Source organism: Osmia bicornis, chromosome 5 (assembly GCF_907164935.1).
Source record: "Osmia bicornis bicornis chromosome 5, iOsmBic2.1, whole genome shotgun sequence".
NCBI classification, from domain to species: Eukaryota; Metazoa; Arthropoda; class Insecta; order Hymenoptera; family Megachilidae; genus Osmia; species Osmia bicornis.
The window spans coordinates 5,616,998-5,642,682 of record NC_060220.1 but is presented as its reverse complement, the minus strand read 5'-3'; the positions used below and the strand labels follow the sequence as shown (position 1 = coordinate 5,642,682).

Sequence of the window (25,685 nt, the reverse complement as noted above, 5' to 3'; positions counted from 1 at the left end):
GATGCCGTTACGTGTATGAACCTTGTGAATCGCGAAGTGTCTCGCGAGAGAAGAGAGAAGAGGAAACAGAGGATTCGAGAGGAAAGGAACGAGGTGTATTCAACGAGGACCTGAACGGGTCCTTAAAGCCAAGGATCGTGCATGTCTCAGATCCTGCCTCTCAGCTTTTCACCTTGCAAAGCTCTGCCTACGTCCCTGAGGTAAGCACCAGGTTCCCATTGAACGCATTTTCGATCGTCAACCCCTCGACTATACCCTTCGACGAGCTGATATTTTATGGTTTGTACGACCTTCGCCAAGGTTCACGGTTAGACGATTTATTTCGATGGTATTCCCATCTTATTCTTCGTGGGACGTTGGCCCCACATAAAGTGGATCTTTCGAAGATTAATCGAATAATACATTATTCAGAAATTTCGTTGGTAACGCGCCGTCGACACTTTTGGAATGTATAGTAGTATGGAAGTGATTTAAAAGCAGGAGATATTCTCGGTAACTGGTCGGGCGAAAACGAGGGGTGCAAATTTTAATTTAACCATACCCCGTCTCCACGAGACACTTGGAGTGTAACGAGGGTTCCTCGACCCAACCGGACGATCAATTATGGTCTTTCGTTGATCCGTACGTCCTTTCCCGAAATGCTTCGTTGTAAGTTAAGTATTTCGTGGCCGACGGATCGTTCCTTTTAATTATTCCTTCTCGACAAACGTTTTACTAACCCTCCTGTTAGTGAACGCGTGTTCGTTAGAAACAGACACACAGATTTCCAGAACAAACTTCCCGTCGTAAGCAAAGTTTTGCCATTGTAACTTGACTTTCCAAAGTGTTCATTGATCGCACGTTCCATTGCAATCTGATCCTCCGCTGATCATTACCGTCGCAATCAGCCCCTAACGCGATCGCGTGTGCTTTCAGTCGCAGGATCAAGATACGACTCGAATATCCACGTTACGGCACAGAAACGTTAGCCTCCGTTCCCTTTCTTCGTCAATTATTTTATAGTTTTATTTATCGCCATACGTATGCATTTAACGGCCACGACATCGGATACTCAATTTCTTGTTAATCAACTCGAGGGAAGATAAAAGCAGCAGGGTGAAAGTATTCCAGTAAAAATAAAATTATCGTCTAAGAGTAGTTTTATTATGTTCTACAAAAAGCAAGCCTTTTTTTCCCTGGAAACACAGCAAATAAAACATCGAATAAAAAACGAGCAGAAAAAGAGATGATCATTTTATACTTTAAGAGTCGTTATTAGAATTCCTCGTTGCGTCATTCCTAGCAGTGTAGGGCACTCGTGTCTAGATTTTCGCTTGGTCTATTCGAACAGCGTTGAATACCGCGCGTTCAGGCCCACTTGACATCGATCTAAATGCTCGATTATTCTGTCGGTCGCGCTTCTTATCTGGCGTGTCCGTATTTTCCCTCATTCACCAGTATCAACGGGCATGTTCGGCGAACGCCAAGTTGGACGGTGGCCAAAAAGCGTGAAACACCATGGCTGTTGCACGTAGATGTGCACTAGACACAGCTGTTAAACCCGACTTGTTGCACCATCGAACAAACAGAGCCACGTTGCATGTTCGCGACCCCCTTGTACACCTTGTTGATCATCCATCTTGAATTAACCCCTTTCGGTCGAATTCTAACTCGTCAAAAGTATTTTTATCTTTTAACATTTGTTTGCTTCTTGGTCTTCCTAGAGTTAATATTGTACTGTTAACCGTAACCAGTAGTTTGATGAATAAAAAAAATCGTATGCCAGTTATTGTGTTAAGGGAAGTACAGTGATTGGTATAATTATAATGTCCAGGTATAGCACGGGTCATTCTAATAACAATGTTTAAAGATACGATTATTAAATTTTTCAATTCAAGCTTTTAACATTACCGTTCCTTTTCCATGCTGGTAGATTGAAAATAATTGCCTTAAGAAGATTACGTTGCATTTACCTCGGCAAGATTTTTTCCTGTTTCTTAGAAGATAGAAGCTCTCCTCTCTCTTAGAAGGAGTTTTTTTTTTCTTTCTCTTCTTTACTGTATTAAACTTCCATGATCATCTGATCGACGTTTCTATCCTCTGTTTACTTTGCTCTGCAAATTATACAGTTCTCGAGATTTCTTTTGAAAACTGAAATCACAAATAGTAACTTTATGCCGAGTTTAAATCACATACCGGGTTAAATACGATCGTGTTTTGTAATGTTCACGCGATCCTCGAGTTCAATTTTATTTCTCCGCCCTTTATCAACACCTGATTAACAGGATGACGCGTTTTTTTCCCCTGTTAAACTTCCGGCTTACCAGCCAGAGTTGGTCGACGACAATTTCTGACGCGGTTAATTCGACGAGTGGCAGGCTTAATTAAAAGGCTGCCTTTCGAGCTGCCGCTGCTCGAATGTCGAAGCAAAAGTACGCGTGTTTGTCTGTTTGTTTGCGCTCGTGCTTTTTGAGGCTCGTTTTCAATGCGAATTGTTTGCATCACTCTACCGAAACTCTCTGCGTTATGAAAATCTTCTACCTTATACGCACCCTTCGTCGTCGCAAGCATTTTTCAAGCATGTAGGTCCGTTTATTTCTTTTCTTTTTCTTACGCCCGTACGTTCTATTTTCGCGAACGACAAAGACTATCCCGAACCTGATTCACGAGCTGATGCACTTTTCATGCATCTGTGCACTCGCGTTTTGAGACCGACTGCAACTGCAGTGTGAAGCAGGCTTCTCTAGGGAAAATGGCGTTGCATAAAGGGGACGCGACGAAAATTAATATTAGTTAATAATTAATTCACCGCTAATCATAAACATTCTATGTTTATGATTATGTTCTATACTCAGACACTTCCTCTTGAAAAATCTCTATACATATTTGTGTTCATGAAAATGACCTATTTCCTCCCTTCTCATACGTTACCCTGAGATACTGTTATGTTTCGAGAACCTAATCCTACGGTCGTGTTTCGAAACTTTGAGGTATAACCGGGTAGGTTCAGCAGCGATCGAAGTGCCTTGGATTGAACAGTTCCGTGCGCCTCGCTCGATCGTTCCATCCGTTCCTCTTCCTGGCAATCGTGGAACGATCATAAAATAGTTTGCTCTCGAGGAACGAAACACGGTTTTATCATACCCGCGCTTTCAATAGAATCCTGCATCGATTAGACGAAGCTGGACGAAGACAATGAGCGATGCGATAATTAGCGGTTGAAAATGCTGTAGACGCGGTCGTGGATCGGTTCGGTGATCGACGCTAATGACGATGAAACGTTGCCTCGCATTTCGTCGCTCGAACGCAGCCAATTCGATTCTGATAATTAAACCCGATTTAACGAGACGAGCAAATTTTTACGGCCACGTGCGCGTCGGTGGTTGATTTCGATGACGAACTGGAACACAATGGATCGTGCTTCCGACGAGATGATAAGCGACACTCGGTCGTATGTCGGTTAGAGAGAATGAAATATATTGACTGCTACGGAGCGATTAGAATCGTCACGAAATATTAATACACCTATGACGCACTATTATCCTCGTGCACGAAACAATCTACAGACACTAGCTGCTATCATGATTATTATCCACGAAACAAAAGCGCACCTTTAGATTACATTATCCCGGGAGTGACCTTATTTTGAGTAAAAAAACAGATAATTATCTACCCAAGTTTGAAAAAAGATTGAAGCTAAGAAGGAAACAGCAGATAATTACCAAAAAAGTAATTGGTGCTGGAAATCTTCGCAAAGGTTTATCTTTCCTTAGCGCAGAATCAATAAGCGATAAATCTAATCATTCTATATCGATAAGGTTCAAGAGTGGGTTAAGCGAAAGAAAAAGGTTCACCTTGAAATTCCTAATAGAAATAAAGTTTGTCCGTGTGAACAAGTTAAGCCAACCTGGTTCTAATAGGACGTGATCCTGTTAAGTGGAACACGAATCGCGCAGAGGGTCGAGTTATCGAGACTCTCCTGTAATTCGTTCGTCGCGACAACTTCGTTTGCCCCGAGGCAGACGTTCCCACGGGATTCATCGGTCATCGAGGAAGGAAATTCGCGTATACGCGTGTCTCGCTGTTCCAGCTTCCCGAAGACGATCGGCTAATTCGTCGAGTTCAAGATGCAAAACGGATAATCGTTAATTCCCCGTGCTGAATTTACGAGCTCATTCATCGTTGATAACCCAGATGGATAAGTTAGTTGCATCGAGTCGGTTTCTCGCCGTCTCCAGCCGAATATCGAATATACGGTGTTTCGATAAAGTTTGTCCACTGAAGATTCTCCGTTTCGAAATAAATCCGTAAACCATTTACCATTTCTTCGCACGACAATAGGAAAGCTGAGAATTGTACGTGGAAAAACGTGAAAATTCCGGTCGATCGAGGGTGGAATTAAACGATTTCCTCCCTGTCAGCTTTCCAGGCTATTAAACCATATTTCTCGTTAAATATACACCGATCGATCGTATGTTTTATTTATAGAGAAAGTTCCATGTCGCGCAACTGGTGTTCAAGAAACTCATTAGCCATTATCGGGTCAATAATCTTGAAAATATGAAATTCAATTGAGAAGTGACGCACGGGTTAGATCTCGTAAATATATCGTTTTCTTTCCCTCAGAACGAGGGAGGTTCTCTGTGTATCCTTTATTCGATCATATTTGTTGGGGACCATTATCGGATATTTATATGGGAAAGATGTTCGAATGCTACGAGAAACTTCGTTTCGATTCTGTTCCTCGTCAGCGAAGAATTATCGTGTCCTTTTAAGATACTGCTAATTACAAAACGAGCAACTGGTCCCAAACGTGCGCAACCTGGAATCTTAATGAGGTGTCGGCTGAAGTTCACCTGATAGCTGATAAAGCAGCCTGTAACGCGTCTGATAAAGACCCTTGGTGTAGCGAACCGGCTATTAAACGGTAAAAGACTTGCACGTTGGTTAACCTCGCGTCTAGTGAACCGTGAAACGCGTGCTCTTGCAAAGGGATGTATAAATAATCGAAGGAGTTTTTTGAACTGACACTCGCTAGAAGAAACGTGAGCAATTTCAATTCAATATTAATTCGATTAACAATACAAAGAATTTTACACATTACCCTACGGCGATAGGATTTAATGTACGGAAAATAACGCGGATACGTTTTATCGGTATCCCCAGAAATGAGATTGTCAGCACAAAGTCGATAAGAGAGCATCGTCCAAGTGGGTGGTTACGATTTGACCACGAATGCCCATTACAAATGATAATGTCTCGCCTTTCGTGGTAGAAAATCTGTAGACCGAGTGGCGACTATGCAAATGGTAACTGCTCGCCTCGTTATCTCTTATCTTGCCGGCGTCCTGCAACCGGATAATCCCTGGTGAATCCGTCTAGCACGGCTTAACAGCCGCGACAAGAATCCTCCACCGATTCACCTCTGATTGCACCTTTTCAGACGAACAATGCATACTCGAACCGACGCGACGGACGAAAGTTTTCATTGTCAGCCGAGACTTATCACGCGATGCTCATTTACTTACTCTTGTAAATTTGTTCAACACCGTCTGATCGTTGATCTCGAAACTAGTGAACGTCCGAAAAGATAGCTACCCGGACTCAAGGTATCGCAATTTGTTTCCACGAGAAGATTAACCGTGTTCCCTTTGCTCCGGTAAAAGGCTTAGCAAAGCGAATGAAATACGAAAGAATCGCGACAGCTCGGTGAAGAAGCATCCTCGAAAAGGATTCGGGCGCAGCACGCGTGGAAAGTATCCTAACAAAAGAACGGAGGTAAAAGTGGTCGAGAGGGGAAATGCCCGGAGCAATACGTAAGACTTGGCAAGGGATAAGAGCAAATTTAGGAATCCCTCCTGGTGCTTTGGTAAACTCTCGTTCTGTTCTTTTTAAGCAAACCTATCCCTCCGTCGCGTAGAGTCGTCTGTTTCAGAGATATCCTCTTTTTCCGCCACCGTGTGTACGGCAACAAACCGACCGTTTGTTGGTCCACGACGGTTGACGACCGTTCTAGATTAAATTTCTAAGAAGAACTAGATCGACCAAAGGAGACGAATCCGACTCGAACACCGTGCTGCATTCAACGAGATTCTTCCCTCGAATTCCTACGAAAATCTCTTGCCCTCTTATGGAATATACAGAACGTTTTCAAACTGATGGTATGTACCATCCATAAAAAGTAAATTTACGTAACAAAGAGAAATAATGAAAAGCTGTTCCGTGAAACGGAATATAATTTCGTCGTAGTTGCACCGTAAAATGTTTGAACTGACAAAAGAAATTGCAAAGGTGCAACGTGATCGTTCGAGAATCGCAATAACTGGTGATTACGTTGAAAATGGTAATAAAGCGCGCTTTTATTTGCCACTTCAAGATTCTCTTCGCGTTTAAATATTTAAAGCGTGAAAGTGCCTTTAGAGCGTGAAACCGTACCGGCTGGCTCGAATCCTGTTCGAAAGACGATAAAACTATAGGGACAACATTGTTGCATACCGATGCAACAAGCAGCTTAATGGACCTTTTAATAATTTCAATACAACCGCATTGACCAGCATCAGGTGTCCTGTTTCATTATGCATGCATTGCGTTTAAGAATGCGGAATTTAGATGGTGTTTTATTGCGCTCGCGATCCTTAGAGCTCGGTGTGCGCCTTGTAAAGGAATTACCGAATTCTGAAGGAAATTGTATAAAAATTAAATCGAGAAAAAAGAATCGAAATATTTTAATACCCGGTAAAACGCGAGAATATAAATTCCAATGTCTGAAAGTGGTGTAATAAAATCCCCTCGAATGAGTTAAGTTATTTCACAGGTGAAATTTTTCTGTTCTCGTAAACAAGTCGCGTGATGGCTGTCCTTTTACAACCTATGCATTTTTCAGACCAATTCTCTCCTTTGTTTCCATGCTACACGCTCAACCGTTTCGCCTTTCTTTAGCCTTTGAATAAAACAGGAATAAAAAAAAAAAGGAACAGTAATACAGTTGGTTATCGTTAGCTACGATGTTAGTCGGATAACCTGGGACAAAGACCAAGTTCCCGATTGTATCCCGTAAAGCCGTGGTCCGATTCTCGCGTCTACGCGAGTAATATCGTCGCGGCAAAGTGTAAATTTAAAGTTGCCATTATACGATGACACGAGCTGCGATCCACGACCAACCGGCTCAACTTTGTTCCAACTGTCTCCGCGATACGATTAAGTTGAGAACGTGGGGTAAAGCCGTTGGAAATTTTCAACGGTTCCATTATTTGCGTGTTAACGTAAGTGGGTCGCTTACACGCGAATACCTCGAAGACCATGAAGCGAACCTTTCAGGAAACTGGAACCGTGTCGAGATTGTCCTGCGGCCTTTCAACGCGAGCTTCGCGAAAGGTGTTCGTCGATCGGTTCTTACAAGAATTATAAGTCTGAACTTTGAACAGAGAGTCAAATTTATTGAAACCATTCAGATCGATGGCACACTTTACGATATCGGATTACGCGAAATCTAGGTGACACGAAGAATTTTTATCATCGAATAATATCAAAGTATATAAAAAGAGGTAATAATTTGGTATGTCCCAAAATAAAGTTCAACCTGAAATAAAAAATAGAAGGAATCTATGCCAAACGCTTTGTCATCGTAAAACGTTGGAAAAGAAAATGTTGCGAAGCTAGGTATATATTTGTAATAGTCGAAGGCTATGGCGCGATGAAGGAAGTTCCAAAGCTTCTGATACCCTGAATATATTATACTCTATTTAAGTAATTCAACATGCGAACTTAATCTGAAATTCAACCGTTCGCTCAGTGATTTATCGTGACGTAAACGGCCCGATTAAATGAAAATCGTTGCACGCGTTCATTAATAAACGTTCCCCTGATTACGCGATGATCGCACGCACAAAGGAGTAATTTACACGAACGAAACACGTGCGCCGACAAACATTTGCCCGATCGATTTTTACGTAATAACTCTTTCATCCTCGTAACAAGGCCGGCTGTGTTTAAAATGACAGGTTCGAACAAAAGGACAGAGGATCGTTACCGTCATAATGCGTATTGTACGAACCTCCCCCACGTTCCCTGTTGGGATGGGTCCTCTTGTTACGCGCCGCCAGAGACAAACCAATTCACGTTCGAGACAAAATTTTATATGCGGGATAATTGCCACCCCTCTCTACGACACAATGGACCACCCTGCCGGAAAAGGTACGACTCTTTGTCGACGTCTGCTTTGAACGATTTGGATATTTCTACTCCAGGGAATTCAAGCTTGACGCCAAGCAACTTGTATAGAATTACCTTAGGGGATGATTTAAATCAAGGTATTTGTGTTTATTTTAATTGCTAAGCATGGAATTTGAAAGGGGGAAAATTTCGAGGGTGGATTCTCCATTTACTGAATTAAATTTATAAATTTCATTAAAAACATAAATAACTTTAATAATTTTGCTGTATTCAATTTTGCCTGGAAGTGGTTTTTATTTGAAGCGAAATTTTTACACAAAAACGGATAACTTTCCAACTTTGACCAGTGATCGACAGGAAAAGGACTGGAAAAGGGCGGGTTTGATGAAATTGCCCCAAAAAAGTGTGTTAAAGGGACGTGTCAGGAACAGCGATACGGGCTTATAATTTTTTGCCTGTCCGCACGACTGAGAACACAGAAACGGGTGCGAAAGAAAGTCGAAGGGGTGACCGTTCTTCTTCGACCTCGAGATACGTGAACCAAGAAGGGAAACACCTTTAAAGGTGCTTTGACTTCGAATAGCTCGCCGAGATATTTAAACGAATGATTGATAACATTTTCGATCCCCTTTCAAAGGAAACCGACCCCATTTCGATGAAAACCAGTGGATCTCGGTTCGACAATGGAACAACGTTTCCCTTTTTCACGGGGTTCTCCTTTAAAGAAAATTCCGCGTTTGCTCGCCGAGACAACCAGAAGGGAATTGGATTTTTCACGTTGCAATCGTTAAAACGATGAAACGTGAAAAGTCATGTAAATAAATTGAATAAACTGTGGAAAGGAAATTGACATTTTCCCTTTGATTCGGGGCTATTGAGATGTTCAAAATTTCAACATCGATCATTTGTTCCCCTTCTTTTTTTTTGCATGTCATCGAAGTGTCGTTTGTTGTCAAATTAAAAGTAGTAATAAAAGATAGGGCTTGATGGTTCGTGAGAGGTCAGACGATGAATTATTCGAATCACTTTGCGTCAGAAACCGCAGCTCAGTTAATTATTGAAATTAGCGGAAGCGATGTTTCGGCGTAGCATCGATAATTGTGTCTCCAGATTATCCGAGCAGGGAACGAAACGAAATTATTCCAATATGTCGACGGATGCACGTTAATTATCCTCGTCTCTAGATAAATAATAGAGATACGCTAGATAGAATTGTGGACAAGCATGTTGGTTTGCAATTTTGTAATTCAAATCTGTAGTTGTATACGATATTTATTGTCGGTAAAATTTTATAAAAAAAGAGAAATGAAATTGTTGTATCTTACTTCAAAAAACAGGTACAAATATATTAAATAATTAGGTACATTCATTTTCATTTCAGCATTTAACGTTAACGTGTCATTAACAGTATAATTCATTTGACAGTAGTATAGGTCAACCATTGAGACGACAGAACCGGAGCGAAGCGATTGCTCCAAGCTCGTAATACTTAATAGATAATCATCACCTAATGAATATTACCTACTATCAGGTCTTGTTATATAAATTTGAAATGCAATAATTATTTGACTGACAGGTTTGAGGCGTAATCTGGCCAATTCTTGCAAGGTGAAGCTATTGTGAATCAAATAAATATTAATGCGAAAGATGATACGATTTCCTTGGGTGAAACGTGAGCCGGGATCATCGGATATCCGTGAATTCATAGAGTGCAATTTCGTTGAATTCAACAAGACACATTTTTATTATACGTATCGGCTCGTAGTAGAACGACTGTCCGAGGAATCATGTGTCAGTACTACTGAAAAGTGGGCTCCGAAATCTTATGGAATTCTACTTTTCGACGTATAGGTAACTAGGATTTTTGGAAGGTGGGCCAGGTCCTTGAAATTTCGGAATTTTGGAAATCTTAGATTTCATTTTGAAATTCCGGAATTTCACTTCGAAATTTTTAAATTTTCGAATTCTGGAGTCAAAATCTTATGGAATTTTACTTTTTTACGTAACTAAGATTTTTGGGAGGTGGGCCAGATTCCTAAAATTTCGGAATTTTGGAAATCTGAAATTTTATTTTGAAATTCCGGAATTTTACTTCGAAATTTAAAAATTTTAGAATTCTGGAATAGTGAAATAAAAAAATTTTCAGTTTTAAAATGATGGTAAGGCGACTAGTAGGAATTCATGAAAAATGGTGGACCCTATTGGGTCCTCTTGAAGGGTAGTCTGGTACAGCATTGACTATACTACTTAAATTACCTTCGGAATTGCAGCAAAACTTCAATGATATCTCCCTGCGAGGAATAAAGATCTTCAACTTGAAAAGAGGTAGAAATACACGTTGCTGTAGAAATCCATAACATGCAAGAGTGTATATAAAAATATTTGATTTCGCATTGTTATGCGTATCGTGTTCGCTTGTTCGAATCAAGGCACACGAATAATGAATGTACCGAGTTAAATATTCATGTGCATCGATGTTTTCCGATGTGTACAGACTGATTTGTCGTGAAACGAATGCGCTGCGTTTTAAAATGGTACCAGCAACGTTTAAAAACATTTAATCAAATTTCACTAGGTGCGGTTAAAACGTGTTGAACATTTTAATATTTCGTTCAGATTTCTTCGCTAAACGGATCATTGCAATCGTTTGTGCATCTTGAATGTATCGATGCAAATACTTTGAATAACAGCTAATAATAGTATTTTGTTTCGTTTATCAGTACGATAAACGAATTTCAAAGTGTATTTTTCCAAAACGAAACGAAATGATTTTATTCTATTTTCATGTCGAAAATCGCTTTTTCAATATTTTGCTTCATCGAACCACTCTTATTCTATGAAACTCAACGCAAACACGCGGAACTTTGGAGAACTCTGTTCTATTTTCATGGAACATTGGCGATACGAAGCTCGTACGCACGGTTCAGGTATTTGCACAGTTAGAATAATTACGAATGTACCATTGTGTACTCATTCTCGTTATCATTTCATGCATTTTACAGTTAACTTCAACGTATCGTTTGCAGTTATTTGCCTTCCCCGTTTTTATACGCGTTTCAGCGTATTACAACTTCAGTAAATTAAATTTCAATACCGAAACAACGATCGTTGTAGCGTGAATTAATTTACAACTTGATTCGAAATAAAAAAAGAGAGAGACATTGATCCATTTCGAGCTAACGTAATACTCAAAAATACTTGTTACAGCTGGAGGCGTGCGGCCGACTCCTGTGCTGCGTGCAGAGGCTGTACAGAAGCGGAAGTGCAGTGGAAGAGGCCGAGCAACGTGTCAATCGAGGTCGAAGAGGGGCACAGGCGGGCCCCGAGCTGGAGGGGCCGTCAGGCTCGGAGGATGGCATCCTCCCTATACCAGTCAGCCCGAGTCCTGCATCCACATCTTCGCAGGAGGATGCGTGCAAACCGCCTCCAAGGAACTGTTATCGCCTCGTCATGCTTGGTAGCGCGAGAGTTGGCAAAACTGCCATTGTAGCACGGTAATTATAAACTAGAGTTCAAGACAGAGGAGCAATGTTACCTTTCTGGGTCGCCTTTCAGTTCCTAAAATACAACTGTTGGAACGTAGTAAAATGAAAGTGAAATAGGAGCTGCTTCCTTTATACAACAATAGAGAAGTAGTATAAATGACGGGTTGCTGCTCGGACCGGCGATACATTCTAGTTAGAACCCTAACTCTTTACATAGCACGGTACATATTTTTTCGTTTTGAGCAGAGGAAGAGATAAGGATTCTCCCTCGGGCATAGACATCCACGATTTTACTGTATACTAGTACTGCATTAACCCTTCAGAGATAGGACGGCTACGAGGAGGATGGAGAATTTAAATGGGAGCATCTACATACCTTCGTCGCTTACGGATGTATGGAAATGTTTTCTCCCTGGAAGTTAGTGTTCGAAGGTTATAACAGAAAAAGAATTGTTGTGTAGTTTTCGTCGATGAATTAGAAAATTTGTTTCGCGAACGTTTATTTTTAAAATTAAACCCTTTCAAAAGAATCAAATACTCGGAACTCTTTGATCCATTTAAAGGGTATAATTTTGCGAACGACAGTGTGCAAAAGGTTTTCGAGGACGTTTTTGCCCTGTGTTCGTTTGCGTCGAACGAAAAGCGAGTTCACCGTGGGATTAAACGATGTAGCTCGAAATGATTTCAGACATCAATTTTAAGGTTGACCGGCATTGATTCGATGTAAAACCGACGAGAACTTCTGATCCGTTTCAGAAACTGGAGCGCTTTTATCGTATCGCTGATACTATTTTTCACGACCTTGTATTTTTTATCGACGACCGCGATCCTATGACATTTCTGATTTTCTTTGAGAAACTATCGTTTCTAAAATGAAGCAATCTTTTCAGGAACGATTTTCCTATGGTAGAAAGCATACAAGAAGTAGTTTCATTAGTTTCTCTATAAATAGAAGAAATAATGTTTCGAAGTCCATGAAAAAGAGGAAAGTAGAAAAACTTGCCGATACACAATTTAACGCTTTATTGCAGCAACGATGGTCGGTTGACCAACGACGACGAAACACCCACTGTGAACTGCTTCTAAACGTATTGGCTCGCTTCCGCCCGAAAACCAGAAAGCTTTTATCAGGCCAGGGTATTTTTAACCCGGAGGGAGAAAACGGGAAAACGTGGATCGACGGAAAATCTGTCACCGATTCGCTAGACCGTACCATTTCTCTATCGAGTGTTCGTCGAAAATCTCGTCAATTAAAGTGAAAACATTCCGCGATATTCAGCCGCACGACACGTCGAGCTCGTTAACGCCTTTCATAGACAATATGTTCTCGTCTCCCGAGTCCTCTGTCTGACAATCCATGCTTCAGATTCAAACTGGAGTTCTGAATTCGCCAAGAATAACTAGAATGGATATAATGCAACTCGCATTGTCTCGCGCTTCATTAACGCGCGCGTGGACGCGTCTCGTTCGCGATGCAACTTGCTAATGGACTCGGTTAGAAGTTTCCCGTTCAATTTGCCGCTGATTTCATCGAGCACCCGGTTCTTCTAGCATGTTACAAACGCGGCCAATTTTCACGGGAAACTTTATTCGACGAGCACCGAAGCGCTTGGCCAGCGTGTTCGACGAAAAACCTGTTCCCCGGCTTGTGTCATTATCGTTCGATGGAATACTAATTGCGTTTCCGGGCTATTTTCGAGCCAACCTGCCCCGCGTCCATCGTTACGCGGACAGTTCGAGTGGAAAGCGTGCAATTATCTCCAGGGAAATATTCGATAGCCTGGAAACGTGTTTACGTGGGTCGCTCTGAACTTTTTCAGAGAAAATAAAAAATTCTCAAAATTTTCAGCTTGATATCGGGTAAAACGCACGGCTGAACGAAATACATGTGAAAACCGATACTCGTGGTCAAAAGGTTCTGCATGATCGGTCGTGGAAGCAAACTCGACTTTGAGCTTGCACGCTTCGATCGTTGCTAATGGGACAAACAATTTAATTCCATTCGAAATCCGATCTGCGATGCTGGTATTAGTGCGAAAGGGATCCGATTGAATGCCGTATTCGTCGTTCGGCTACCTAAGCACCCGTTCCGAACGGAGGAACTTTACGTACATATATCTATGTACATACATACATGACCGAACGTGAAAATAAAGATAACAGTGAGAACCCTGAAACTTTTCGATTATCCCATTTCAATTCAACTTGTATAACGTTATCTCAAGATTGGAGGAATTCAGAGCTGCGTGTAAAGATAAGAACGTTTTGTGTTCAGATTTCTGTCCAACAAATTCGAGGAAAGTTACACACCGACGATCGAGGACTTCCATCGAAAGCTCTACAGGATTAGAGGTGAGGTCCATCAGCTTGATCTTCTGGACACGAGCGGAAACCATCCGTTTCCCGCCATGCGACGATTATCCTTCCTAACGGGTAAGTTTGCTAAATTGAATCTGTAGAAACGTCGAATATTTAGATGAGTGAATCGAATTTTTTCTCCGTACTCTGCGATCAAAATCACGGAGGAATATTTATTTCGTGCGAAAGAACAGCGTATGTTTAATAGTATGATTTATTTAATGGAATTAGGATAAATATATTTAAAAAACGGAAAAACACAAGTCGTTATGCTTCATACGACTAGCGATTGTTTCCATCAACCAAGGACGATACTACTGTAGATGATCCTTTCGACTCTACGCAACGCCTAAAATATTTTATTAGTATCCTAGTAATATAATATACTTTTGCTATATTGGCAAAAATATTGGCAATATAAAAATAGCCTTCTGTTTCCTAAACACGAGATGCGTCTTGGCTCCGTGCACAGCGAGTCAAGATCCGCTTCCGCAACTTGTTGAACAGCCGTTCTTCCATCTAGCCCGGTAACTTCGTTTCGGCGGAGTTTCAGCCAAGTTCGAGAGAGAGGAAGAGTCTCGATATCGAGCGAAATATCGGTCGAACAGCGAAACTCGACGACATCCTAGAGAATACTTGTCGGCCGGATTCCGCTGGTGAGTGCAAAGCACGATACAACGCGGCAGGCACGTATGAAAATCCAACGGTAACATCGGCATCCTATCCTCGAGGGTACGCTCGAATGGTATTCATCGGCGCGCGCTACGCTTTTAGCGATTCTCCGCAATTTTGCGAAACACGCACAGTCAATATTTGCGCCGGAGTTCAGCTGTTTTGCCGGGAAAGTATGCGAGTCGACCGGACCAAGCGCCGAGGAAAAAGTGGTTGAAGAATGTGTGCGGCCGCTGTCGGCGTCCTTCGGATGCTTGAATTCGAGGGAAAAAGAGGGACCCTCCGTGAAATTGTGGGAAATAGACGTTAAAATTAACACGAAATTCATTCGAAAAGTAACCACTGCAAAAAATTAACAATTTCATTTTGTCATCCATTAATAGCCGTGTACTCATTTCCACGTTGACGTTAAAAAATTTACATCTGACCGTAGATTTACACGGTACTCGAACGGCACCGTTTCGAATTATCACGCTCCAAGAAATACGATAAAACTTGCTCTTACGCGGAACGATTTAACACGCTCGAATAAATGAGCAAAAGGTTCATTTTAGTAATTATGAAAGAATGAAGAAAGAGAACGAGACGCCTTTTTATATTAATAATAGGGGTGTGAGGGTATCCGAGATTTCGGGTTAGAGTCGGACGGGTACCCGTATCAGGGGAACACTGTGAGGAAGCATCGAAGAGTATCTACCTCCCACTTTCTCTTCCGGAAAAATGCATTTGCATCACGCGTGACGCACGTGACGACTGCAGCTACATGTACACGATCTTGTGTGCGTACTCGTATTGATCATTCGGTTTACGAAACACACGTATACGTCACGTGTTTTCCTGTGCAACGTACTGTCACCACGTGAACACCTCTGCACCCGTCGATCCTGAGAATTATCGAATTGAAAAAAAGAAATTGCCGATTGCTCGGTGAAACTGGTTGACCTCGGTATATGGTTCCTTTCACGTTGGACAAATTTTCAGATTGAGGTAAATATAATTTCATTAAATCAAAATGTTCTTCAGCTTGAATTTATTACATTAATAATAGTTTATAATAAAATGGTTTGTTGTAATTATGGAGTCGCTATCGTTGCAGAGAGAGACTGGAACAATAATAATGGTTGAATTATCACTGTTATCATATATTTGAATAGCACGGTGGAACAAATTTTCAGGTCACAAATACGATGATATTTATCCTTTTAATCATTCCGCTCCATCGTGATTAATGAAATCGTTGCAACCCCGCGTTTATCTCCTCGTTGAAATATCTACCCAAGACGCCGTAGCTACCTGTTTCCTAATAAATTTGCGTAATTATCGCGTTCTAACTAATTACTCGCATCAACGATTCCACGTTCGTAATAAATGACATTTAACAAAGCTACCAACGACTGTGTAATTCGCCAGCTCGATCCACGCTCTGATTAAACGCCTACCTATATACCGTTCCCGAGGACGAATGTTTTTCGATTTTCGAACGGATTCCACCGAAAGTTTTTCCTGCAACAATGGTAGTCGAAGAATTTCGAAAAAATACTTCTCCATTGTAATACAAAATTCCGCTTCCTTTGTATTCTGTGCTTCGAATCGTTAATTGTAAGTAAGATACATCGACTTCCTTTCTTTTCCATGGATATCGCATTAACGTCTACGCTTGTACGCTATCCATCTTCCCCTAAGAAACATTAAGGGATGAAAAACACTCGAGTTCCTTAGGAAATTCTTGAAGATATTTAATGGCGTTATTTTTACGCGAAATCAAATTTATGCATCCATAATAATTATGATAAATAATATTCAGAATATTTATTATTTTTTGGCTGCTCTACTTACGCTATTATCTAATAGTTTAGGTACAACCATTGAATGTGTTTTGTATTTAATGCATGTACGTGCATGCCGTTACCACAATTCAGTTTTCCTCCTTAAAATGGTTCTCGTGGTGACCAAGATGCCAAGAGGTGATGGTAAGTCGCTCGATGAAAAGCCGCACGCGACCATCAGTATTCTGCATAAGGGAACATTAACGCGATAAGGGAGCACATTGTCGGGCGTTGAAACAAGCACGGTAATAACGTTGAAAAGCCAATCCCGGCGGATAGTTTGGTAACTGGCGGAGCCAGGACGAAGGTCGAACTTGAAGCTATGTAGTCGTGCGAAAGAGAACCGATAAGTTAGCAGGCTCGAGACGCCCGTGAAATATGCATCGAAGGAGCGGTTTGGAATAAACTCGTCCTACGATAAATTTCGAGGACACGGATGGTAGGAACAAAAATTTATTGCCGCATGTCGAAATTTATCTGAAAGCGACTGAAAAACAAGACTTTAATGTTTAATTATCGAAGACGGAGGGGAACATTTTGGGGCAAAATAAACTCAACGCTTGAACAAATTTGAAAGAAACATAAAGTAGCTAAAGGTAGAAAGATGTACGCAAAGATTTTCTAAAGACAAAGGAGCGACAAGAAAATCAACTTATCCGGATCAAGAAAGCGGAAGAAAAGCCAAAGACATCAGGTTTGAACGAACCCAAAGACATCAGGTACATATTGAGTCTGGCACGATTTGATAACAGAAAAGTATCGTAAAATAACACTTCTGGTACATCGATTTAAAGCTTACAGCTTCACGAATATTACTACATAAACGCTTCGCTGATATTTTCAATATAAAATGACTGGTTATCAATAGTAGCAACGAGCTACCGCGTTCCAGCTGTAAGAAAGCGATCGTTGGCGCGAGAATATGAAACAGACTAGAGGAAAACGCTTTGTACCGGACCTGGTTTCTTTTCCCCATGAAAAATTTGATTTCGACGAGTTATACGAGCGCTACATGCCTCGCGGGCCTTCGTACAAGCGAGGCTCCCGATGCGAATATTTGTGGAACGACGCACGAACGCGGCTGCTATGCAAAATAGGGGAAAAAAGGAGGTTAGTTATTAAGTCGGTCGAGTCCCTTACATAGACTGGCATCGAGATTACGTTGCTGGGAAAGCCGTTATTAAAGTCGGCTTTCAGCTTACGATTGATACCAGAGAAGCACCATTTATAATAGTATGTTAAACGCCCGATGAGCAGATAATAATTAATTCTTCACTTATCGGTTCAATTATCTGTCCCTGACCATTTTCATATCTGTGACTTTGTTTTCTGAATATAAACACTGGAAGTCTTTTGTAATTTAAAAATTATTGATATAGATGTTATCATAAACACGTTGAAAATAAATATTTTACTTGATCTACATACAATCGTTACAACGTCACTGATAACATTGTATCTAGGTCAAGGAGACAGAATTATTTATTTATTTATTTATTTATTTATTTATTCATTACTAAACGGGATTAACCCTCTGATACAAAGTTTAGCAGTGATAATCTTGAGTACATTTTCAAGTTAGCACTTTGAAAAATGATCTAGATTATCGTAGCTAAGAAAGTACACGTGTCCATTGTTCTAGTTGTTCAACAAGCATGCTGAATTTCGTCGCAATCGGAGTAGTTTGAGACCCTTGTAAGAGGACAGCTGACATTTCACAGTCACAGAATCATCGGAATCTTGATTTACAGATGTAATATAATAATCTAAGAACCACTAGACCGTGTCCATCGATATGTGGCTGACATAGCATCCTGTGTTTCAATAAGCTAAAATCAAGTGTTCTCGATGTCGAACTATGTCCTTTGATAAGCTGCAGCTGCCTCGTGTGGTCCTACACTTCACGTGTCCTAATAGCATCAAACAATAGTATACATTTCATGGAGGGAACATTGATCGATCGCGAGGTATTTTAGCAGCGCAAAAGCAAAATACTAAAATACCCCTTGCATAGGGGAAAATTCGACACGTTGAAAGCGCGGCCGGATTAAAGGATCCTTTTCGTGAAGAAAACGAGAGAGACCTGAGCAAAAAGCAAAGGATCCCTTTCGAAAGGGCGCGGATGTGGACTCCTAGTGAAATGGAATCTCCGTTGAAATCAGTTCCCCAATGCCTGTCTCGATTATTTTAACCATCCCCCCTGTACGTTTCTTCCGTACCTTCGACCGTTCTCGCTTCGTCCCGGTTCTCGATTGATCATAATTATCCGTCTTTTGTCGTAATTACTCGCGATAAGATTTCGTTTTAATTAACTTAAGAGCAAGGCGTTTCGTTAAACGGATTTCTTTTCCACCCTTTCGTGTTCTAGTCCCCTTTTATCTGTAAATGAATTACAGATTCCATTCCTTCCGAAAGGATTCACTTTAGACCCCCCGAGTGTTTGCGTTGCAGTTATTTGCCGGACGAAATCGGGAGAAGTCCGAGACATCCGTATATAGTGGAACAAGGGAGGAAAAATCGTTGACGTGAAACGTTACTTTCGTCGATAAATAAACTTCGAGAAAAGTTCGGAATCGCGAAACATCTTTTTACACTTCACAATTTTGCTAACGTTTCTAAGAAAAGAAAGTATTTTTCGCGAACTCGGTCGCTATTTTTGAGTATCATCCTTAAGGAGTAAACACTTTTGGTACTAAACAGAAGAGGAAGCAAACTGGACTGCCCTGATAGACGTAAACCTACATTAAACATTCGAAAATCATTGTTCGAAAAAAGTGTAGCGAAGAATGAATGAAAAGGCCGAATGTAAATACCAATGGCAGTCTGCAGTGCCTTCGCAACTATTTGCAAACAGATAAGAAGAAAAGACCCCGTGGCCCGATTCGAAGGGCTCTCGAGCGAACTTATCGTTCGCCAACGATCTCCGTTGCATCGTTGAATCGTGCTAACTTCGCAGTGAACTCGAAACCCGTTCGACACGATAACGATTTCCTCCTGAGCGCAACCGGTGGTCCATTGACTTTTACATCGCCGCAATCGTTCGCGAATTCATCATACCATGACGAGTTCGATATTCGACGGAATGGACCACAGCAATGGATTAACATTATCACGACCTTGACTCGAAACTGTCAACACAGTAGATTCATCGGCATAGTGAGAGTGAATGAAAGCATGCCTTGATCCCATAAACCATCCTTTCAGAGACACCTTATATGCAAAAGAATCAGCCCAAATTTTTCATTGATATTTAAATGAGTCCATTATACCCTGATAAATCTTGGTATTCTTTTCATACAGGATAATTCAGAAATATTGTACACTATGGAAACTGTAGACGTGTCACGTTAAAGCAAATGGAAAATTTTTATTGTTAAAGAACTCTTTTCTTCAAAAATAACGAACCCGAAGTTACGTTAATTAAGGTGGTTCGCGTAGAAAGGAACAAGATTTTCTTTCGTCTTTTAACAGAATCGCGTTGACGTTTCCTCGTTATTTACTGTCGCTGCTCGTTCACTTCATTATACAAGATGAAAAATAGGAAGAAATGTTGAAGCACTGCTTAGCATTATTATATCACAAGTGACGCCTGTCTTTTCTGTCCACGAAGACGAAGCGGTTAACCGGATTCCGCGAGGAGACGAAAGCAAGATATTGCTCGAATAGCGAATTTGAACGAAATATAAGACAGAAATCCTGTTGCCGCTTTTACGTATTCAGCTCGCATTTGCAACGATCCATCTAAGCTGCGCTAATTTTTTTCCTCTCCCGTAGGCTGCGCGTTTCCGTCGCCGGAAACAAGACGACTGACGTCCCGCGAAGGAACGTCCGGAACGTGAAACAAAATTCAGAACGAACTGTGGCGGAATAAGTCTTTGAGTTCACGGAAACGTGCCTGAAAGCTGAGGAATATTTCAGGATTTCGCGAAAGGACTGTTGGAACTGTCAAACTTTCACAAGTACCCTTTGCGAAATAAAAGCATCCATCGTGATTTCTCTTCCTTTTCCAGGAATATTTATCGCGATGTTTACCGATTCGTTTAGTCCAATCTTGCGACGTTGAAAAAGTAATAAGAGTTTACGTGCTTTGGAGTAAAAGCTTAAGTTGTATTCTTTCTTAACCCTCGGACGGAGCAGCGGACCATGGAGAGAGTCCCAATTTTAGTTTAATTTTGTATCTCATCTTTGTACATGTTTTAATTCCCCCAGGCTCTACTGTTCCGAGGGATAAAAATAAAAATAAACAAAACATTTCTACACACCTAACACCGCCGAGGGAAAAATTGATCCATCACAGTGTACCTTCACTGGTGCAACAGGAAACAATCTATTCGCTGAGACGATTCCGTAGAAACTTTATCTATTCCAACACAATTCACCGCGTGTCGTAAAAATTTATAGTGCCGAGCAGTTGTTCCCTATGGAACAGGTTGCAACATTTCAAGCGAACCGCGCGAAACTTTGACCAGCACAAGTGCTTAACGAGATTCCGCATATTTTGCATGGGAGCGAAAAACTTGTAAAGATAAATGATCCTCGGAATGAGGAAAAAAACAACAGGGAAATATCTTAACGATCGTTCTTCATTCGGTGTTATGACGCTTTAAAATTCAAATTGTTTGCCTGTTATATATCGTTAAAGAAGTAGCGAGAGTTTTTTTTCAAAGGAGACTTTATACAGTTACGAGATCGTGCGATGATTAATACCGAACACGCAACTTTCTTCTTACAACGAATTCTTTTCCCTTCCCGATGAGAAATCGATATTCATATTAGTCGTGAAAAATGAAAATGGCCCTCCATCGGTTTTCGCGGTTGTTAAAAAATCGTTTTGTGATGCAGGCGATCTGTTCGTGGTGGTGTTCAGTTTGGACTGTCGGGAATCCTTCGAAGAGGCCATCAGACTGCGGGAATCGATCCTGGAGACTAAAGTTAGCGCAACTCAGAGCGCCACGAAGAGCAGAAGCAAGAGTCACTTCAATTTGAAGGTTCCCATGGTCATCGTTGGGAATAAATGTGATAAGGATGTAAAGTACGTATCGATAAGTATCGTAAATGTATATGTAGGAATAATGGCAAGTATGCGATTCGTGTGTTTCACAGAACAGTTACGGTGGAAGAAGCGGAAGAATATTGCAATAGGCAGGATGACTGTTGCGTTTTCGTGGAGGCCTCCGCGAAAAGGAACTACCACGTGGAGGAGCTCTTTTACCAACTTTTCATAGTTGCGGGCTTACCTCTCGAAATGGCACCGAATCATCATAGAAAGGTCCCTCTCACTTTTGGTTCTCCCACCATGTTACCGCCGTCACAGGTAAACTATTTTACAAAATGAAACTATTTAATAATCTACAAATTAAATTCTCGTATCTATTATATACACGATGTCCAAGGACAAATATTTTGTAAACTCAAGGATCAGTAAGGGAGATCGGGGTTAAAATTCATTTCACGGTTCTTGGTCAAGAAATTCGTAGCATCGTCGAGAAAACGCTTTATAAATTACCGTCGTGGCGGGAAACAGAGCGAGAGAGAAACTGGGGAGATAGCGAACGTAAATAACCCTTGAAAATGTTGAAACGCGGTAATTGGACAATTCGTGAGCACGGCTCAGGAACGCGTTAAACCGTCGAAACGATTCGAATTTTCGCCACGGGAAAAACCGTGGAAAAGTCTGAAAAGTGCGACAATTTGTTTCCAGCCAAGGCACAAAGCGACCCTTAGTATAAAGCGTCGGTTGAGCGACGCCTGCGGCGTCGTGGCGCCCAATGTCCGTCGACCCAGCATAAGAACGGACCTGATGATCATGAGGACGAAAACGTGTTCCCTGGCTGCGGGGAATGAGAACAATGCACCAGGATCGAGGATCACTCTGAGATCATCCGATGCCAGAAAGACGTGCTCGATTCAGTGATATAACCACCAGTTTTCTCTATAATCGTACTCGAAACGATGGGAAATCGGCTTCGATGACGATCTTCGCCCAGCGATTACGCGTCGGCTGCAAACACAAAAACATTGCGTTTTTGTTGGTATGAAACAAAGGAAAAAAATGATATTTGTATTTGAATAAAAAGAACTCATGTATACGTACAGGATGGTTCAGAATTGGTGCGAGAAACTTTGATGAATTATTAGAAATCAAATCTTATTTCATTTCCTGAATAATAAAGTACAGAAAATGGACATTGTTTTTAGTTAATAATACATCAAAATTTGTTGCACGACATCTGAATCACTCTGTACATAAACATCACCTTTTCTGAAGCGGCTGAGGATCAATCACCATCAGGCACAAGAACGTGTTTTTGTTTGGTTTGAACAAAGGAGAAAGAAGAAATTTGTATTTAAATATAAAAAAAAATATATATATATAAATATCGCCTTTTCTATGCGGCATTTAATTATGAAGGAACAGCGAACTGTACAGTGATAATGAACGTTAAACGAAGAGGATCGTTAAAGGACAAGTATATATCGTGTTTTTGCGGAAGTGGCATAGGACGCGAGGGGTCGTAAGCGAGGATCGTCGCAAGAAAAAAAGAGAATGAAACATTTAAAAACCGACCACGCTGCTCGCCTTAATTAATTAAAGGAATAGCTGTAGCATCGCGTCACGGAAGTAACATATATTATTAAAGTAAGATGTAATCGGGGATCGGTTGTCGGATTAATTAACCGATGACGATCGAAGCGGAAGAGTTTGTCGTAATTATGATCGAAATGAGGGAATGACCCGTTTCCCTGATCATTTCCGGAGCTTTCGAGAATATTTTTCAGAATAACCGACCATTCATAATTTGAAGTTATACAGGATGGTTCTAAATTAAATCTAACTTTATCCAGATAAGCTTGCAATAAATGTGTTAATTTGAAACGTCCTGTACCTCGTTTTTCGTAATCAAACTTCAACATTGAAAGAACTATTCAGATTTGATTGAACAATTTGGTTTACTGTTTCAAGTGAATAATTTATCGAGTTGGGTGTATTGTGATTGTGATTGTTGAAATGGTCGGCTGATCGTGAAACTTGGATTCTATTTAAGCATGATTGTCAAGCGAACGCGAACCAAATACCGTATACGTGTATATAGTTACTTTATTCGTATGAAATGAAATAACACACCATTCATTCAACCATGTACACTCGCAATCAAATCAGGTTTCCCTACGGAAAATAGAAGAACCAGGAATTCTTTACATTTTACTTTTGACGATACTGATATTAATATTAAAAGTAATTTGAGAAAATTATATAATTTTTAATTATTATGTATTACAAAATTTAATATATAAAATATAAATATAAATAATGAGCAGGGAAGCCTGACTTGATCGCGAGTGTACGAGCATTTGATGCGTTCGTTATTCGTGAAGTTTCGAATCACTTTGGGTATCGAATTTAAAACGTTTCAAGAATTATTCGTTTTTTCCATTCGTGCAAATTAGAGTATTGATTTGAAACTTTACTAACATGCTAGAAAACTAAAATTAAAGTCACCCTGTTTCTTTCCATTATCCTATGTTTTTAGAATTCTCCCACGATACTGAAATTTTCAGAGCTGGATAAACTCTAAGCTTCTAATCACTAAAGTTACAGTTCATTCATTTATTATTCATTTCACAGTATTTCACAGTACATGTGCTCTTCAGAAGTAAATAATTACTGTAAAAATCAAAATGCATAAGAGAAACGCATCATTTTGTGAAACTCACCCCTAGTTTTCGGACCAAAGAACCATTCCGTTTTCTTGTAATAAACGCATAAATGATACCAAAAATAACGTGTGTAAATCTTTCTTGAAACAGTCTGTATAAAGAGAACTTTCATTATCGAATGAAAGTTAATATCATCTGGTTTTCCATTTGGTTAAAACAAAATTAACGCTTCTTTTCTCTCGCTCGACAATTGGAATAGCAATGACGAGAAGAAAATTCTTGAAAACTGGAGTATTCGTTGAACAAGTTCAACGAGGTATAACACAGGACACAAGTAATTACTGGTCAAGTACCTGCGAACGTGGCGAGAATTTAAAACGTCCGCGAAATTCGCACCACCGCATTATATTTACGCGGTTGTAGAGAATAGCGGGTCATTTTCGAGCCAACGCCCCCGACAACGTAATGAAAAGACATTTTTACAAAACTCCCAGTAGATTAATTAACCCTCGCCGCTGGCAGAGATGAAAGGAACTCGCCTCTAGGTTTCCCGAGAGTCCTAGGGTGAGGTCAATTACTCGATTAATACGTTAATTAATTTCCTGCCTGCTATGCTTCCGTTCTACCCCCTTATCTACCTTCCTTCTCTTTTTTTAGACAAATTACAGATAGTTCAATTGCGAATGCTAAAACATCCATTTCTAATTAAAGGCTAAAAGGTCACATGCTTACCGGAAATTTTCTCAACTATTCAGCACAAAGTTCGAGAGAATTGTTCAAAAGGTAGACTTAATACGTTAGTGGAAATAATTACAAAATTTCAGGGATTTTAATTGTCTGTAATATAATCATCTTCCCTCGCAAATTACTCTCGAAGCATAATTAAACCCGGCTGTATTTCTGGAATGGTGCTTCCATCTTTCTAGACTATTACTATTGATTGTAACTAAATGGTTCAGAGAGAAACGCATTATCTTCGTTCATTTTATCTCACCTTAGTCTTTATCCGCAATACTTACATCACGGGTCTTTTTAGGTCTAATTGATAACGGAATCGAATCCCATCGATGGTCTGCTGTCTTGTACACTTGAGCTGCCATTTATCGTTTCTCTCGCGATATTTCTCGGGGAACAGCGATTGTTCCGATTTACCCTGACAGGAAATCACTCGACGAAATTACGATTGAAATTTATTTAAATCGAATCTACAAGACGTACCTTCTGTCGAGGGTTTCTTCGATGCTGCAATAAAACGATTCGCAGCTGGTACGACCCGATCTTCATATTGAAATTAGATTCGATTCGAGCAATTAGAAGAATCGTGCATAGAATGAAATAACACCATCGGCAAACGGTAGATGACGAAGTCGATTTAACAGACTTAATCGACGCCAACTTCCGGGAAAGAAAGGTCCGTCTCGTCTCTACCGCGACACGGTTTAATGTATTCAAAGCGATGCTCGTTAATTGACCTTTCTGCCATTACGAATTCACGAGGACCCCTCTTAATTAAGAGAAAGTTTAAGCAGCGCCT

The 25,685-nt window shown here is 40.6% G+C and overlaps 1 protein-coding gene across 1 annotated transcript; it reads left to right on the top strand.

Moving 5' to 3' along the window:
- The first annotated feature begins 7 nt into the window (after positions 1-7).
- On the top strand, positions 8-24,386 carry LOC114877917 (dexamethasone-induced Ras-related protein 1). Its single transcript, XM_029191064.2, has 6 exons — positions 8-200; positions 11,359-11,645; positions 13,912-14,069; positions 21,335-21,524; positions 21,596-21,806; positions 22,194-24,386. Exons 2-6 carry the CDS (start codon positions 11,602-11,604, stop codon positions 22,404-22,406), a joined length of 816 nt encoding a protein of 271 aa, XP_029046897.1. The 5' UTR covers positions 8-200; positions 11,359-11,601; the 3' UTR covers positions 22,407-24,386.
- Positions 24,387-25,685: the final 1,299 nt, after the last annotated feature.

Bases quoted from the DNA above. Each gene is read 5' to 3' on its own strand.
- LOC114877917 (XM_029191064.2), top strand. From the start codon at position 11,602: ATGCTTGGTAGCGCGAGAGTTGGCAAAACTGCCATTGTAGCACG. The intron at 14,070-21,334 runs GTAAGTTTGCTA...TTTGTGATGCAG, and splicing joins ACGATTATCCTTCCTAACGG to GCGATCTGTTCGTGGTGGTG. The intron at 21,525-21,595 runs GTACGTATCGAT...TGTGTTTCACAG, and splicing joins AAATGTGATAAGGATGTAAA to AACAGTTACGGTGGAAGAAG.